Genomic DNA, 17,083 nt, shown 5'->3' on the forward strand with positions numbered 1-17,083 from the left:
TCCTCGCAACGTAAAAGAAAAACACACGTGAACATAAGAATGAACACTGGCGTAGCTTGCGGTTCGCATACGAGTGTTCACAATAATGTTTTTGTACTGAATGCAGATTTACTCTTCTCCCTTGTAACTTCATCTTCAATTGAAGAAGTGAGAATAACAGTTCAATTTATTTTCAACAATTTCCCCCCAAAATCACGGTATATTTGAAGTAATACAAGAAGGACCTAGGGGAATTTGTGTTTAGCCAATTCTCGCTAAAGTTTGAAACTATGTAGCACAGACATTTTTGAGTCCCCCTAGACATGCCTTGTATATGCTGCACTCTGGTGCCGAATTGTAAGAAGTATTTCCGCTTGCATCAGTGTTCGCGCAGCGAAGTGAACATCTTCGGGGTATAGTGGCCAACAGCCCCTTAGCTCTCAGCTCTATGCAACACGCACAGCAATTATGTTCCACGCCCTCTGTGGATCACCGTGGGAGACAGTGTCACCAACTATCTACAGAAGTTATCAGACGTGAAAGAAGTCGTGTCAGAGTAAATTGCGTGTATATACTTGTACATCAAACATAGTATTTTTTCGAATAAATGTGTGTGTGCATTTAATATGTACGTAATTTAAGACATATAGGCTACATGAGTGTTCATGTGCTCATGCTAACATTATCAGGCGACGCGCCTGAGAATGAATGGTGCTACCTCTCTCTGATGTCTAAAACCAAGCCATCAGCCCTGAACATGACGCTTAAAACAAACAGTAAACTTTTAATAAAACTAAATGGCCAAGAAATAATAGTTCCTCCCTTTCCACGAGAAGAGGTGGTTCATACACTTCAAAGTTTGCAGCGTTAAAGCCAGAAAGGGCAGATGGTGTATCGAGACGATACTTGTCTGTCTCTAGTCTCGTCTTTTTCTGTCCTTTCACACAGAAAATATAAATTAGTAAATAAAACGTAAGAAGAGAAGTAAAACTTACCAGTGTTTTGATTCTATTAGTGCAGTGATTTTCAGAAGCGATCTTGCAGTCTGTGTACTTTCTGCAAATGTTTTACACGTACTATATATGCACAGGGAAGGGGAGATTAGCCTAGACTTGAATTTCCAAGAACTTACAAGGTACACCTATTGTCATGGCCGATGACCTTTTTGACAGCAAGAGTCCTTAAATAAAGCTCTTGTTCGGAAAGTGCACCGATGCTGTCCTCTTTCACCGGTGTATTGTTATATGTGAGCGAAATTGTAGGTACAAAACCTGGCAGCCTTAAAAGAAAATGGAAACAGAAGCGGCGAATTTCTACGGGGATACTTGATTTCCAGAGACCTGACTGCGATGCCACGTGCTTCTTGCTGTTAACGGAAAGTTGAGTGCACATTCACAAATCAAGTGCAAAAATATTTTTCCAAATATTTTTTCAAAACCCAGATATATTGAAATAGATATAGTGTCATTTTTAGGGCGCGACTAGCGGGATGGAAGGGGAAGCAAAAAATACAATATTGACCCTCCTCTTATGATTCATCACATCAGGCAATACTGAAAGCACTTGTGGGTAGAGGCGGAACAACCAAGGGAGGAACTTTTATTTTTTGGACATTTCGATTTATTAAAAGTTTACTGTTTGCTTTAAACGTCATGTTCAGGGCTGATGGCTTAGTATTAGACCTCAGAGAGAGAGCCAACACCATTCATTCTTATGTTCACGTGTGAGTTTTTTTTCTTTACCGGGATGTGGGGGTAGGGCCCACACATTCTCGATCTCGGACATTTTGGAGATTATGTGATCAGCACCATGCTCCGGTCGCATTTACCCTCCAGGGTTGTCCCCAGGTACCCATTCATTTTAGGCTGGGTGAGCCCCGGAGCCGCTTTGTGCAGGGATAAGGCCGGAAAAATTCCAACCTTAGGTCACTCACCTCTGGAATCGAACCTGGGTCTCCGCGTGGCAAGTCAGACACCCTACCGACTACCACCGCATTCGTCTAGACTCTTTTTCCACCTTCAACATTTTACCTAGAAGGCTCAAGCTCCATCTGCCCCCCCCCCCTCCTCCTGTTTCGGAGTCCTTGCATCCGTTCAATGTAGTTGTAAATGGAAAAGAAGAGATTGAAAATTAAGCTGGTCTCTGACCCCTTTCCATCGGGGTACGCTGGGTCACCGACCGCACCTGTACGAACAAAACCTGGTAGATTCAAAGGAAAACTGGAAGCCGAAGCGGCGAATTCATAATGGGACAATTCCACCTTGCACTTGATTTGCGGAGACGTGGCTGCGATTCTTATCTGCACGTAGATATTTCTGTTACGTACTTCTTGTTGGTAGCGAAAACTTACCACGTTCATTTAACTAATGCAAAAATATTTTTACATATTTTTTTTCAAAACGAAACGTAAGTTGGAAAAATATAGTCTCATTTTTAGCACGCGACAGGGGAGGGGCAAAAATACTATCTTGCCCCTCGATGATATTGATGAGTGGGGGGCAAATCCCCCCCCGGCACCAACGTCCCTGCCCATGTTTGTCTTCAGTGTTAATTTGTTTAGGTGTGTCGCTCGATTAAGGGCTACGCAAGGTTTCTTGCGCTACTCGCGAACGTGCCCGCCCCTGGTCAACGTGCCGCTTGGAGCCACTGAACTCATCCAGCTATATAGCGCATGTGCGCTTGCTTCTATGGTCGTATTCTACGCAAATGGTCCGTACTGAAATGTCAGAGCAGGTGATTGAAACAGTCCTCGGTAGTATAGTGGTTAGTATCCCCGCCTGTCACGCGGGAGACCGGGGTTCGATTCCCCGCCGGGGAGAAACTTTTTTTCTTCTTCCTTCCTTTTGCGTTGCTGGTCACGGGTGCTTTTTGTTTCGTCCCAAGGTTCTTTCGCGGCTATACGTTGCATCTGTGTGAAATATGATCAGTTGGCGCCAGAGGCGTCTCCTGAACGCATGCGTCGATTGTGGAAAAAAGGACAGTTTGCTCTGCGACTTGTGTAAAATGAATACTTCTCCTATATGAAGAAATTAGAATGTAGAAATTTTCATTAATGTCAAGCTGTAATTTTTCCCACAATTGACGCATGCGCAGCAAGCACTGCATGCGTTCACGAGACCCCTCTGGCTGTTTGAGTGACAAGAACAGAGTTACCGACTTCATAGAATTGTAGTGACTTGTGACAGATGTCGATCAGCCAAGGGCGCCAGAAATTTTTTTTTTTCAGGGGGGGGAGGGCAGGGTCACAGAAACTTTTGTTATTATTATTATGGTTATTGTTATTATTATTATTACTACTACTACTTATTTTTTAAAAAAATACATACATTTGTAATTTCTATGTTCTGGATATCCTTATACAATTTGCATAACTGTATACTGACAAAAAGCTGTTTTTTTATAGTTAGACTAGCTGATTGCCCACCGTTGCTCGGGTATGTATTTATCCCAATCTTCTATTAGGCAGGATAATTATGAATTCTAAGTATAGTGTAGCCATCGTGAGGAAATTGGGGAGCTCCGAATGAGTGAGCGGTAACCCGGTCGAGAAGACCTACAACGACTGGGGGGTCGTCGGGCTGACCACCCGTCACCCCAATACTGGTCTAAGATCGCCACGCTATAACAGGTGACGGAGGAACGAACAGTGTGGGAGGGAGACCAGCAGTCGGTAGGTAAGCCAAGGCTCTCAAGGGCTGTCGCGCTGTGGGTTATTATACGAGGGTCACTATTTATATTTTGAGCCTAACAATGAAAAAACAGGAATTTGGCATTGAAAACTGCTTTATTGTTTTTCGAAGTATTCTCCTTTATGGTCAATACACTTTTGCATTCGTTCGAACCATTTGTCAAAGCAGTTTTTCCAATCTTCTTGAGACACCTCCATAATATGGTTTTTGAACGCATCAACGACGTCTTCCGCCGACGAAAATCGTTGTCCACGCAATTTATTCTTGACATTCGGGAAGAAGAAGAAGTCATTGGGTGCCAAATCAGGACTGTACGGCGGATGACCCATCAATTCGATTTTTTGACTGTTCATAAAGTCCGTTGTTAGACGAGATGTGTGACAGCTGGCATTGTCTTGATGAAGAATGATCCGACGGCGTTTGTTTGTTTTCCGTATTTGACCGAAGACCTCTGGCAAACAAATTGTTGTGTACGATTCAGAGTTGACCGTTCTACGTTCCTCTAAAGGCACAGTTGCCACATGACCAGTTTTCCCGAAAAAACAGGCGACCATTTGTTTCGATGTTCTTCGAGCGCGAACAACTTTTGTTGGATTGGGTTCATCTTGAAACACCCATACAGTCGACTGCTGTTTACGTTCCGGCTCATATGCATATATCAATGATTCGTCACCTGTTACAATCTTATATACGTCTTTTGAAGCAGCACGATTGTATTTATTGAGCATTTGTTTGCACCAATTGACGCGAGCGCCTTTTTGAGTTTTTGTCAAATTGTGTGGGATCCAACGACAACATACCTTTCTCACAGCTAAATGATCATGTAATATTTTATATATGCTGGTGGAACTAATGCCTATGGTTGCCTCAATCTCACAGTATGTCACATGACGATCTTGCAGTATTAGGTTTTGCACAGCATTAATGTTTTCTTGAACAACAACTGATTTTGGACGACCTTCGCGAATCTCGTCGGTGAGCGAATGGCGGCCACGATTAAATTCGTTATACCAGCGTTTCACAGTGGCAAAGGATGGGGCTTCATCGCCAAATGTGGAAGTAAGTTGATCGATGCACTCTTGTCTTGATAATCCACGTCGAAAATCGTAAAAAAATCATCGCACGAAAATGTTCACGAGTTAATCCCATTTTATTGTTGTCGCGCAATCTCCAAGGCAACATAAACAACAGAAATCAAGCTATTGACAAAACATTTGAAATACGTTATGGTCAATAATGCCAGACGATTCCGTGCAAACGTCAAATTGCGCCTAACTTCAATCAGTGTTGCCAAGGCTCAAAATATAAATAGTGACCCTCGTAAGTATAGTGTAAAATATAAGTAATTTTATTTCATCCTGAATGTCACCAATTAGCTTAGCGACTCCGAAAACTATGGATTCGACACTAATGTAGGTCATTTCTCAACCCCTCTCACCCCGAATAGGTGATGAACTTGGAGTTGAACGGCATTGGGAGTGTCACTATTCATCTTAGCGACCCCGTAAACTATGGATTCCACACTAATATCCATCGTTTTCGCAACACAAACTCATATCAGCCTGAATGTTACACAATCCGTGAAAGCCATCATTGTGCGGGATTGCATAGAGCCACAGATGTCTGTTTGTGCGGAATTTAATATCGGTCGATTTCGATTATTTTTACATGTCACCCCCTTCCCACTCCACCATTAGGGGTGCCAGGGGTGTCTTACCCCTACAGTATTTCTTTCGAGGTTGCAAGTGATACGTGTTCCAAGTTTGGTTGAAATCGCTCCAGGCGTTCGAGAGTTATGCCGGAACAAACATACACACACATACATCCATTTATATATATATAAAATAATAGATAGATAGATAATCAGTGTAAAATAGACTGTAAGCTTAAATGTAACCCTACTTCAAATAATAATAATAATAATAATAATAATAATAATAATAGTTGCCGTAACTTATGTAAGTCACAGAAAACAACATTTTTTCTTATAAAATATCGCTACAATTTCACCATTCAAATTACATTAACTCTTTCCAGAAATCTCAGGGGCTGGCAAGTGCCCCCCCCCCCCCGGCCCCTTCCTGCGGGCGCGCTTTGATGGAAGGATTTGTTTGTAAAAGTAAAGAACTTGTACTTGCATATCATATTTACGAACTTTGCGATTGCGTTTCATCTCCACAGTCACTGTTTTCCAATTACTTATTTCCTTCTACATTTATTCGCACGTTGTAACACAAACATTGCAGTAAAATTTCTCTTTATTTGCAAGATATTAGGCGCATCCAGAAAGTAAGTTTCCCTGGGGTCGTGCACAAAAAGGAAACATTATTGCATTCATTCACTTATTGCCAAAGATAGAGCACTTGTACAGTTACTTGTCAACATAATTCCCGCCAGAATTGAGGCACTTGTCGTAGCGTGGAACCAACTTCTGTATACCTGCGTCGTAGAAGTCCGCCGCCTGGGCGCCGAACCACTGTGTGACAGCCGTCTGAACCTCTTCGTTGCTGTGAAAATGTTGACCGGACAGGAACCTTTTTCAGGTGCAAGAACAGGTGGTAATCACTGGGAGCGTGATCCGGGCTGTACTATGGATGGTCGAACACCTCCCAACCGAACCTGTCCAGAAGGGCTGCAGTGCGCCTAGCCATATGCGGCTTCGCATTGTCGTGCAGAAAGATCACCCCGGCCTTGAGCTTACCGTGTCGCTTATTCTGAATGGCTCGTCGCAATGTCCCCAGTGTTTCACAGTAACGGTAACATCATGGTAAGGCTGCAGAAATGCCAGCGTCGTGCCCATGCGTTTTCCTTTGTGTTCGGGCGTCAGTTGTTTCGGCACCCACCGGGCACACAATTTCCGGAACAAGACGCGTTTGGTAACAACGTCGTGCAACAACGACCGGGAAATCTGCGGGAAATGGCTGCTGAGTTCCGTGATCGTGACGCGACGATCCTCCAATATGCGCTGCTGCACCTGCTCCACAAGCTCGTACATAAATGCCCATGGCCGCCCACTGCGCTCGTCGTCATGAACATTTTGCCCGCTTTCAGTCAATGTCCTGCACCATCTGCTTGCTCATGACGTCTGGCCCATACACCTGGCACAGCTGACGATGATTTTCGATCGGCTGTATGTTTTGTGCGTTCAAGAACAAAATCACCGAACAAACCTCGTACGCGGGGGAGATGGAATAAGAGCCGCCATGTTTCATCGCTGCCGTGACGCTACTGAGGACTTTCGGGAGGCGTCTTCTAGGACATTTACTAGCCAGGGCATGTGCCTCTCACGCATGCGGAAAACCGGTTTCAATACGCATGGCCTGCCACCTGTGGGCGAGTGGGAAACTTACTTTCTGGATGCGCCTAATATTATGCGGAGCTTCATACTGTAGCGAGTATGTTTTACTTTCCCATAACGAATGAGATATATAGTTGTCGACAGTACATTTTCCTTTAAAAAAAATACTAAGGTACTAATCTGTTAGGCAATTGCATTGTAAAATTCTATTTTTATCCAGCGTGCAATGCATTGGGACATCTATTGTTGTTTAGAAGACGTGGTTCGTCCATACCTCCAACGGCAGCCAAAACAAAGTTTTTAGTCAAGGAGGGTCTGAGATTGAATACTGGGTTTGGGTTAGTTCGTTTGTTTGAAGAGCTATATGAAATAGCTCTTGAGACAAATGTAATTATCCCCATCGCCGCGATAACCCAAGAGTTAGAAAACCGACGTATAAGCACAAATAAAGTACTCAAACGACAGCTTTCGTCGTAAATAGTCACACACACAAGTGTCACACGTGCAATAATAATAATAATAATAAATTATATGTATCTAATACAGTAATACATTTTATTAAGAATAAGTATGTAATTATTATTAAAATTATTATTACACTAGTAAGTTTAAAATGGTGTAATGGTGTAAAACAGCTTAATTCATCATTCAACTCCCAAAAATGTCTGGCTCCACCACTGTAGAGTAAATAAAAAAACGTAATACTTCCGTAAGTCCTCATGTAAAATTCTAGCTTTCGTCCGACATTAGACCTCGGTACGTACATCTCCGTACCGCTCGGCACTTGGTGGGGTCGGCAAAGTAAACACAAATCTGGGAATCGATTGTAAAGCAATTTTAATCGTTAAAATTTTTATTTTTTTCAATTTTTCTTATCTTACGTCGCTCATTGCTCTATCGATAGGGAGCCTGACATTTACGCGCAAGACCCGGGTTCGATTCCCGGTGAGGGTGATTTCAGGTGAGAAATTTATTCAGCAATGTCCCTTCATGGGACGGCTCTAGGGTTCACCCAGCCTCCGATAATGGACAAACTTGAAGACGAAAGGCGGCCGGAGAATGGTGCTGACCAGCACAAATACCGTCCGCATATACAGTCACAAGCAATATAAATGGGACATCTGCTTTCCTGCAATGCGTTATGTGTGTTGCGTACCTCTACGGCAAAGAGCCGACTTCAACAGCAACTTTTCTGCAGAAGTTATCACTGTGCAGGTTGCAGGGACGTCGGTATTTCAGGATATAGTTGTCCCCTTTTTATTGCTGGCATGTTGGAATGTGCAGGGGGTAGCTTGTACGAGCTCTTGTGCCTCTAGACACCAATCGCGACGATGAGCATGAATGATGATAGGGCAAAATTGATTAAATGACGTTAATGCCTGCGTCAAGACCCAACGTCGGACTCTGTACTCAACCTTCTCAATTATTCACGCAACAGTCGGTATTTTTCCATTTATTTACTCAATTACTGATCATGTATTTCCACATTAGAAACAACGGCAACACTGAATATTCTTCGTCCACTTCCACAACTCCTCGGACGAAACCATCCGATGCGTGTCCTCCTTCACGCACGAACACTCACCGCTGACCTCCACGCACTCGGACGTGCGCTTACACACTTCCTTCCTTCACACACGAGGGAGCGCTACTCATCCTTCCTGCCCAGCGCTGTCTTCCTGGTCTTCTCGACTCCTCTTGTTCGACAATGTTTTCATTGCAGACCATTTCATGCACAGATAGGCTAAACTGGACTTTAACGTCGAAATTTTCTTATTTATTAGCGTCTTATTTTAAATGGCGGAGTTAAGGCCGTACAAGGCCTTTTCTTACACTCAACCATATACATGAATTTATAATTTAATAAAATGAAACACAAAGTACATACACTTGTTTTTCATATATCCACACACAAACAAACAAACAAATATAAGTAAGACCAGACTGTGCATCATTCGTCTTTCTTGCATCCGTAGCCAGACCAACTTGAGAAAGAAAGGCTATAGATGGTCCCGATATTGTAAATTAAAATGTGAACTGCTACTGAAAGAAAAAAAACGACAGAGGCCAAAGAGATCATGAATTTCTCCCATTGTTGGAAGTGGAAGAGGTTTGTTTCTAAGTTGATTATAAGCCAGATACGATCTGTGAAAACCGCTGGAGGCACACAGTGATTTGGATCCCACTTTAAACTGTAGGTCCAGTCCCGATTAGCCTTATTATGCACAGAGTGGACTTAAAACACCAAAATCAACTGACCAACCCGCGATCTGTGAAAAATATGATGCATAAGTCTAATCAAATGGACATTTCGACATCTCCAACCAAAAATTATTCCAGTCATTTCTCTGCGCGACTCTGAGGCACACCCAACCTCGTATCAGTGAGTATCTGGGGGCAACCCTGGTGCGGTATAGGCGGCCGGGCGTGATGCTGATCACGTCATTTCAACGATGCCCAAGATCAAAATTGTGTGGAGCTCTACCTCCACATCACCCCATATCCCTTCATGGCATGTGTACGCATGCACAGGGGTACCTTTACTTTTTATCTTACCAACCGGAAATGAGCCTGTTCTCTTTTCGTTCCTCTGTTTTTCTACGCCATCGAAAGTTCAATATTCCGAAGGGAAGAAATAAAATAATACTAGCGTAATGCTACGTTTTCTCCTTCTCACCCTACGACCACGCGCAAAGGTCAGCTGAAAACAAACTTCTCCTCCTGCTCTTAAGTTGAGGAGTTACAGTTACGCACCACATGTGCATTTATTTCAATATCGTCGGAATGGGCAATGCTACTAAAAAAAACTGGCGGTATGCAAGAGTATCAATTTCTACCCATGTTGCAAGTGAGAGCGTTTTTATTATATCGATTATTAAGCTAGACACGATACTTGAAAAATATACTGAGTTAGTATTTTCAGATTCCCATATATTTTTTTGGCGAAAAAACCTCAACTTCAACTTCAAGTTGCAGCTAATGAAATGGAAGTTTCGACTTTTCCGCTTGTCAAACACATCTTCAAGCTGCCCTCTTTTCGTTGATGTGTTTTTCTATGCCATCGGAAGTTTGATATTCCCAAGAGAACAAATGAAATAATACTCTCATAAGTGCAATGCATTTCTCGTTGCTTCCTACGGCCATTCTGGCAGTGTTGCCAAACCTGATGCGCATAAAAGAGCTAAATTTCACATTAAATTAAATGAAAACTGACTTTAAAGGAGCTAGATTTACGAAGGCTGGATAAAGTGCCTCCTAGGAAATTTTTAATTTTAGGTGTCAAAGGGGTGGGGGCGCCGCTATTACCGTTAACTTTAAAGTAATGACAATTTATTCTAAGATTTCCAGCGGCATCACTCATCTCAATAATCCACCGATGGTCGTATGAAATCGAAAATAAAGGATTCCCGGATAACAATATTATATCATCTCCATGGCGCTATAAGAAAGTAGCTTGGAAGTAAGAAGGGGTGGGTCGACGCAACCAATATACGAGTAACAATATCACGTCACGTGCTAAATGTATATTCATGGCAAATGGTCTATGTATGCCGGAGCCAGTGACGTCATCAAAGTGGAGCATGGGAGGGGGGCCCAGTTCACAGCCAAATGAGTGCAGGAAAGAGCCAGATCTGGCCCCAAAAGAGCTAAGTTGGCAACATTGACTCGGAGGGATGAGCCTCCCAGCATGCCCTTAAAGTATGATCCTAACCACTGTACGTCCACAGGGGATCGAACCTGGGACAAGCAACAGCGTTACCGCTACGCTATCGGCTTTCCCTTTTAGGAACCCTAGACACTGCAGAGAGTCAAAATTAAGGGGGGGGGGACTTAAAAACGAACTTTCAGAAATAAATGTAACCTTACCTACTGGAGAGACACGACAATTCTACATACTGGATAGGGTTCGTGTCGCTTGAAGCTTGTCCCTTTGGCATGAAACACCTGCATCGCGCGTCAGTTGTTGCCTGTTACTTCGATCTGAAAGCTTTCTTAGGGAGATTTCACACCGTAGCGGAGTGTGTAGCTTGAGGTTTTCACCAATCGAATGCAAGGTTGTGCGGCTTGTCATGTCACTGGGGTGTTGATTGTTTCGTTTCTAAGCGACGTGTGTTGAAGTCGCTTGGGTCTGAAACCTCCCTCACAGAAATGGCAGAATTGCGAGCGAAGCTTGTTGCATCAGTCTGGCGGTCGCGCATGCGCAGATTGAAAGCTCGTTATTCATTCTTTTATTTTGGAGCTAACAGCTTTTAAGTCGTTTTTTGTCCATGATTCTTCCTAAATTATACATAATTGCTTTACATTAATATCCTTAAGTCTTTCCCCCAATTTCACAGACCTTAGATTCAAAAATGAAAACGTGTCCCTTTGCAAATGTGTGTTGCATTTTCTTGAGAATGTTAACATCCGAACATCTAGATTGGCCATCAAACTTGACAGATTTATTGGAAACTGAACCTTTATATTATATCAACTTTTATATAAGGTATTTCTCTCTCTATCATATTCTAGGCAATGCCCAAGTTGATGAGTGTGCAAAGAAAGCAGTGCGCCTTCCAAATATTACGGGCTTTAAACTGATGTTCTCCCTATAGTAAAGAATAAGATTTTGAATTAATGGTTTGATTGGTGTCGACATGAACTTGTAATAGTTGGAGAATCATACAGATCAATTGCTGAATTGAAGCCCCACAAACCATGGCTTCATCATGTCAATGGTACAGGAAATGTAATTGTATTAATTAACCTCCGGGATCGGGTCATTTATGTACTAGGCAACATTTATTCAGAATTGGATTAACGAACAATAAGACATATGAATGTGGCTGCGAAAGTGTGGACGTGCACCGTATAATACAGGAATGCCTGTAATATTACTGTGTGCTCTAACCGAAGTAAACTCGATGTTTTTTCCAGTATCTTGTGTTCCTCGAACTAATTGAATACAATCTTATAATATAAGGGAATCTATATATATAAAAATGTATGTATGTATGTATGTATATATCAGTAGCGAAGCGTAGTCTTACGAAGGAGGCAAGCAATGTTTCAGTACAACAAAACATGTAGTACAACGACATGCCGAGGGGAAAGATTCAAGGTTTATAGCCTCATTTACCCAGTCGCTGGATTTGTCAAAATATCGGAATAAAGTGACTGTACTAAAAATAAACCATATGATCCGCAAACGTCACATTTACTTTTTAAAAAAAATCCAGGTAACGTTATTCATATGATATTAAACGTTTTGCATATGCGAACTTTCCGCATACGACTAAAGGGAGACGGAATTTCTTACTTACTTATTAGTACCTTTATTTGTTCATTATTATTTAATATGGTCAAACGGTGACCAAACCGATTTAGATAAAAAAAAAATGGGAATCATTTGTTTATTTTACGCTGCATGATGTAATTTAGTATTTTTGGGCACCCTAAAAACCGCATTGGAGTAACTTAAACACAAAATAAAAAGTTAAACACAAACAATAAAAAATTCATTTCAAAGCAAAGAAACACATGCATAGACGATGTACTCACCACAATAAATTTCAAATTCTTGGTCCATTGGATGCCACCCTTAGTGACGATATTCATACTCCATTCTTCTTTTCTTCTCTAGAAAATGTTTAAGCACACAATCGTAAAATTTAGTTTCATCCATTTTGAGTTCCTTTAATAGTTCCTTCTCAATGGACAAATGAGCAAGGGCTGACAACCTTTCCTGACCCATGCTGTTCCTGGCGAATGTCTTGATACGTTTCAGCGTTGAAAACGATCTTTCAACTGACGCTGTTGTGGCTGGTATAGTCAGTACTAGCAGACACAGTTTGTGGAGTTCGGGCATCACTTGTTGTAATTCGTTGTTTACAATGTACTTCAAGATGTCCTTTACACTCTTATTGCGGAAACAATCCCGAGAATAGGCAATACTGAGCTCGGTGTGCAACAAGGTTTTGTCAAAATGCTGGATGTACAGTTGCATACGCGATGAGAAGGCAGTTTCTGGAAATGTAGCAGCATACATGCGAAATTTCCCGCTATCGAGCAATTCAACAAATCGTAGGGCCTCAAGGTTTTCAAAACGTGAAGACAGTTGGCTTATGATGTTGTCTATAACTTCACAATATATACGTTGGTACTGAGATTTTGTGTCGCCTACATTGTTCCTCTTCCTTCTCGGCTGTGGTACTCCTGCAATATCTATTGTCCTTGTATAAATTATGTCAAATTGTTCTCGTTTCTTGGTAATGTCACTTTTGACACTTTCAATTTCTTTGAGGCAAAATCCAATATCCATAGTTTTTGTTTGCAGCACATTAAATAAATATCCCGTCAAGGAAAATATTTCCCCAAACAAGAGAAGAAAAAAGTTGATTTCGAAACTATCCAGGTATGCCAAGAAACCACCCGCAGAAGAAATTGTTTCACTGTCCCAGTCTTGTGCATTGCCAATAACGTCCTCAAACATTTCAATTATCTTCACTCTATTTTCGGACGTTTTTTGTACAAGCCGTTCACTGTAGTTCCACCTGGTCTGAACCACTTCAGGTAACCTTGCTTTAACTATATCGTCGAGAGCAGCATTTCTTTTTGTCGAATGCGAAAAGAAAGAAGCAAGGCCACTTAGCGTCGAGAAAAACACTTTGCATTCACTAATGTTGCTCACTGTTTGAGAAAGTACTAAATTTAAGCAATGTGCAAAACAGTGAACAAATATTGCACTAGGGAAAATCTGTCTGACTCGTGCTTGTGTCCCCGAGAGATCCCCTGCCATTACGGCTGCCCCGTCGTATGTTTGACACACCAATTTTGATTCCCAGCCTAGTTTTCGAATTGTTTCAACAACGTGGGCAGCAATTACAGCTGCAGTTCGGTTCCTGCTGACATCCTCAAACCCCCAGAAACGCTCAACAATTTTTCCTGACTTCGTCACGTAACGAAACATCGTCGAAAGTTGCAATTTCCGTGATACGTCCGAGGATTCATCGATCATAATAGCTACGAACTTGGTTTCACTTACCTCGGCCTTAATTGCGTCCGTTATGACACCACTCGTGCTTTTAATAAGGTCATTCTGAATCTCACTTGACAAGCCAGTAAATGTTGTAAAATTCTCCAAATGACTTGCCAGCAAAGTATCAAATTCTGCCAACATATTTACAAGTTCTACATAATTTCCACGGTTCAATGATGCCTCACTTTCATTGTGTCCCCGGAATGATAATTCTTGACTACCAAGAAAGGTTGTTACACTTGCAAGACGCTTTAAAATATCGCGATTTTGACGAATAACTTTGTTATGGCGCCCGATTGTTACTAGTCTGTGGTGATCCAGAGCAAAATCCACACGAGATTTTCCGAATTCCTTCAGAGTTAAAAATGCCCTTATGTGAGATTCTGCTTTTTCATGTCTCTGTAATGCAATGTGCACGTTATTCAGATCACAGTATCCCTCACTTGACCACACGGAGTTCGTCTTGTGCACGGCGAACAATACGCATGGCCAACAGTACAACCTACTGCGTGCTTCACAACCTGCTAGCCAAATAAACTTGTGATACAAATTGCTTTGGAAATGTCGCACAAAGCCCCTTGGGCTAACTTGTTTTAAGTCCGGTAAATGCGGTGTTGGTCGACCCCCTTCCACGATTTTCATTTTAACACTTATCTCTCTCGAGCTAAACGAAGCAATTTTTAATTGCTCAATAATACACCCGCACTTCACATCAACCGTTCCTAAATACGCGTTTATTCCGATAAATTCACAGCACAAAACACGAAGCAACAAACACTCACACTATCCCACGCGCTTTCCACAACTGGAAATGCAAGCATCCACACAAGATCACTTTGAAAATCTCTGAAACAACAGAAAGTGAGTGATACCAACCTATTTCCTTAATTTTATCCGTCACAAAGGAAAGATATATCAGTTTGGAGATAAAAATTACGCGGAGGAATCAGAATCATTTCAGCAGAACGAGTATGTACATTAATATTTAAGTAATAAAGTGTCATTCAATGGCGTGCCCGGGGCGAAGGGTGGGGTGGATGGTAGACATAACCCCCTTTTGGCCCAGTATAATTAAGAAAAAACGTCAAAGGAAGGAAAAGATGACAAAATGGGGACCGTAAAAAGACCCTGGGAACACCACTTGCATCATAATAATAGAACTTAAAACATATTCGGGCCTCCCCGATGGCGCAGTGGTAGTGTCGTCGCCTTGTAATCAAGGGGTTCCGGGTTCGATACCCGGTGGAGGCACAAGTGTTTCAGATCCCATTTTAAACTGTAGGTCCAGTCCCGATTAGCCTTACTGTGCATAAAGTGGACTTAAAACAACAAATCAATCAATCAATCATTAAACATATTCTTGTGCTCATAATATGCAGAATGTATACGATTTACTTATATGCCATGTACAAATATCAGTAGATAGTTCTTTCTCAGATAGCTTTATTTTCACCCCAAGTTTTATTCAAAAGCAGTCAATTTATTGATTGTAAAATTTGTGAAAGAGCTCACTTGAATTACTGTGTAAATAATTTGGCAGTTGCAAACACTGGTAGCGGTCAACACTTCTGGCGTAATTTGAGCTGGACCGACCAGGAAGCAGGGTGCAGGACCAAGGTCCGTCCAATCTTCCCTCCCTCCCTGAGAAAACTCTTCACGGGGGTGCAGAAATTCCACTGCCCCAACTCCCAATGTCAACTTTTTTTACGCGTTTTACATTTCGCGAAATCTAAAATAATTTGTAATATAATATGATATATATGGAATTTAGAACAGTGATAATAACTTATTTTAGTTATTTTATGACTAACAATTATTATTATATTTGCGATCTTGTTTACTTGTTCATGAAGACAAATATTCGTTACTAGTTTTTGCTGGCAACGTACCCATAGATGAATCCTTCTGCTTTCGGTTGAACTCGGCTATTTTCGGGAATCACGCAAGCTCGGAAAGCACAGCTTTTTGTAGAAGCTTTGTGGACGGGTTCCACCAGAATTTCACGCTTCGCCATGTGACTCCTTCGGAGGCCTTATTTTCCCGCAGAACGGCTGCAAGCATTGAGGCTGGTGCCTGCTACAGAGCTGCTGGGGGAGTTTGCGGCCGCATTTTTTCGCGAAATCGAGTGCGATGGAAACTAAATACGGTTAGAACATTAAGTACATTAAATGATATTCGAATTATGCAAGCAGTGCTTGCATTGATTGTACTATATCTTCGCCTCTGGTATATATGTTTGTTCCGGCATAACTCTCGAACGCCTGAAGCAATTTCAACCAAACTTGGTACAGATATACAATCTGGAAATAAGGGTAATGCATCCCTGACACCCCTAGGGATGGGGGTGGGAAGGGTGACATGTAAAAATAATCGAAAGCGACCGATATTAGTGTGGAATCCATAGTTTTCGGGGTCACTAAGGTGAATAGTGACACTCCCAATGCCGTTCATCTCCAAGTTCATCCCCTATCGGCATGGGGGGTGAGAGGGGGTGAAAAATTATCTAGATTAGTGTCGAATCCATGGTTTTCGGAGTCGCTAAGCTAATTGGTGACATTCACGATGATCAAACTTGGTACACATATGACTTGCAATCTGGAAAGAAATTCTGTAGGGATAAGACACCCCTGGCACCCCCTATGGGTGGGGGTGGAAAGGGGGTGACACGTAAAAATAATCTAAGACGACCAATATTACTGTGAAAACCATAATTTTCGAGGTCGCTAAGATGAATAGTGACACTCCCAACGCCGTTCAACTCCAAGACACCCTTGGCACCCCTAGGGGTGGGGGTGGGAAGGGGATGACATGTAAAACGACCGATATTAGTGTGGAATCCATAGTTTTCGGGGTCGCTAAGATGAATAGTGACACTCCCAATGCCGTTCAACTCAAAGATCATTTTACACTATAGTTAGAATTCATTATTTTCCTGTGTAATAGAAGATTAAGATAAATAAATACCCGGGCAACGCCGGCTAATCAGCTAGTAATTTATAAAATTCGTGTAAGAGTATCACCCTGTGTTCACATGTGTCGCTTGGGAACGATTCAATCAACAGCAGGGTCTCCCAGATGGCGCATGGTAGCGTCGTCGCT

At 42.1% G+C, this 17,083-nt stretch overlaps 1 protein-coding gene and 1 non-coding gene across 2 annotated transcripts; one reads left to right on the plus strand and one right to left on the minus strand.

The window, feature by feature from the left end:
* The first annotated feature begins 2,725 nt into the window (after positions 1 to 2,725).
* On the plus strand, positions 2,726 to 2,797 carry TRNAD-GUC (transfer RNA aspartic acid (anticodon GUC)). The gene has a single exon. It is a non-coding gene; the product is annotated as a tRNA-Asp (tRNA).
* A 9,750-nt stretch (positions 2,798 to 12,547) lies between these two features.
* On the minus strand, positions 12,548 to 14,125 carry LOC145985552 (zinc finger MYM-type protein 1-like). Its single transcript, XM_083119622.1, has one exon. It carries the CDS (start codon positions 14,123 to 14,125, stop codon positions 12,548 to 12,550), a length of 1,578 nt encoding a protein of 525 aa, XP_082975748.1.
* Positions 14,126 to 17,083: the final 2,958 nt, after the last annotated feature.

Source organism: Lepisma saccharinum, chromosome 3 (genome assembly GCF_977018435.1).
Source record: "Lepisma saccharinum chromosome 3, izLepSacc3.1, whole genome shotgun sequence".
In the NCBI taxonomy this organism is placed as follows: domain Eukaryota; kingdom Metazoa; phylum Arthropoda; class Insecta; order Zygentoma; family Lepismatidae; genus Lepisma; species Lepisma saccharinum.

Bases quoted from the DNA above. Each gene is read 5' to 3' on its own strand.
- LOC145985552 (XM_083119622.1), bottom strand. From the start codon at position 14,125: ATGTTGGCAGAATTTGATACTTTGCTGGCAAGTCATTTGGAGAATTTT.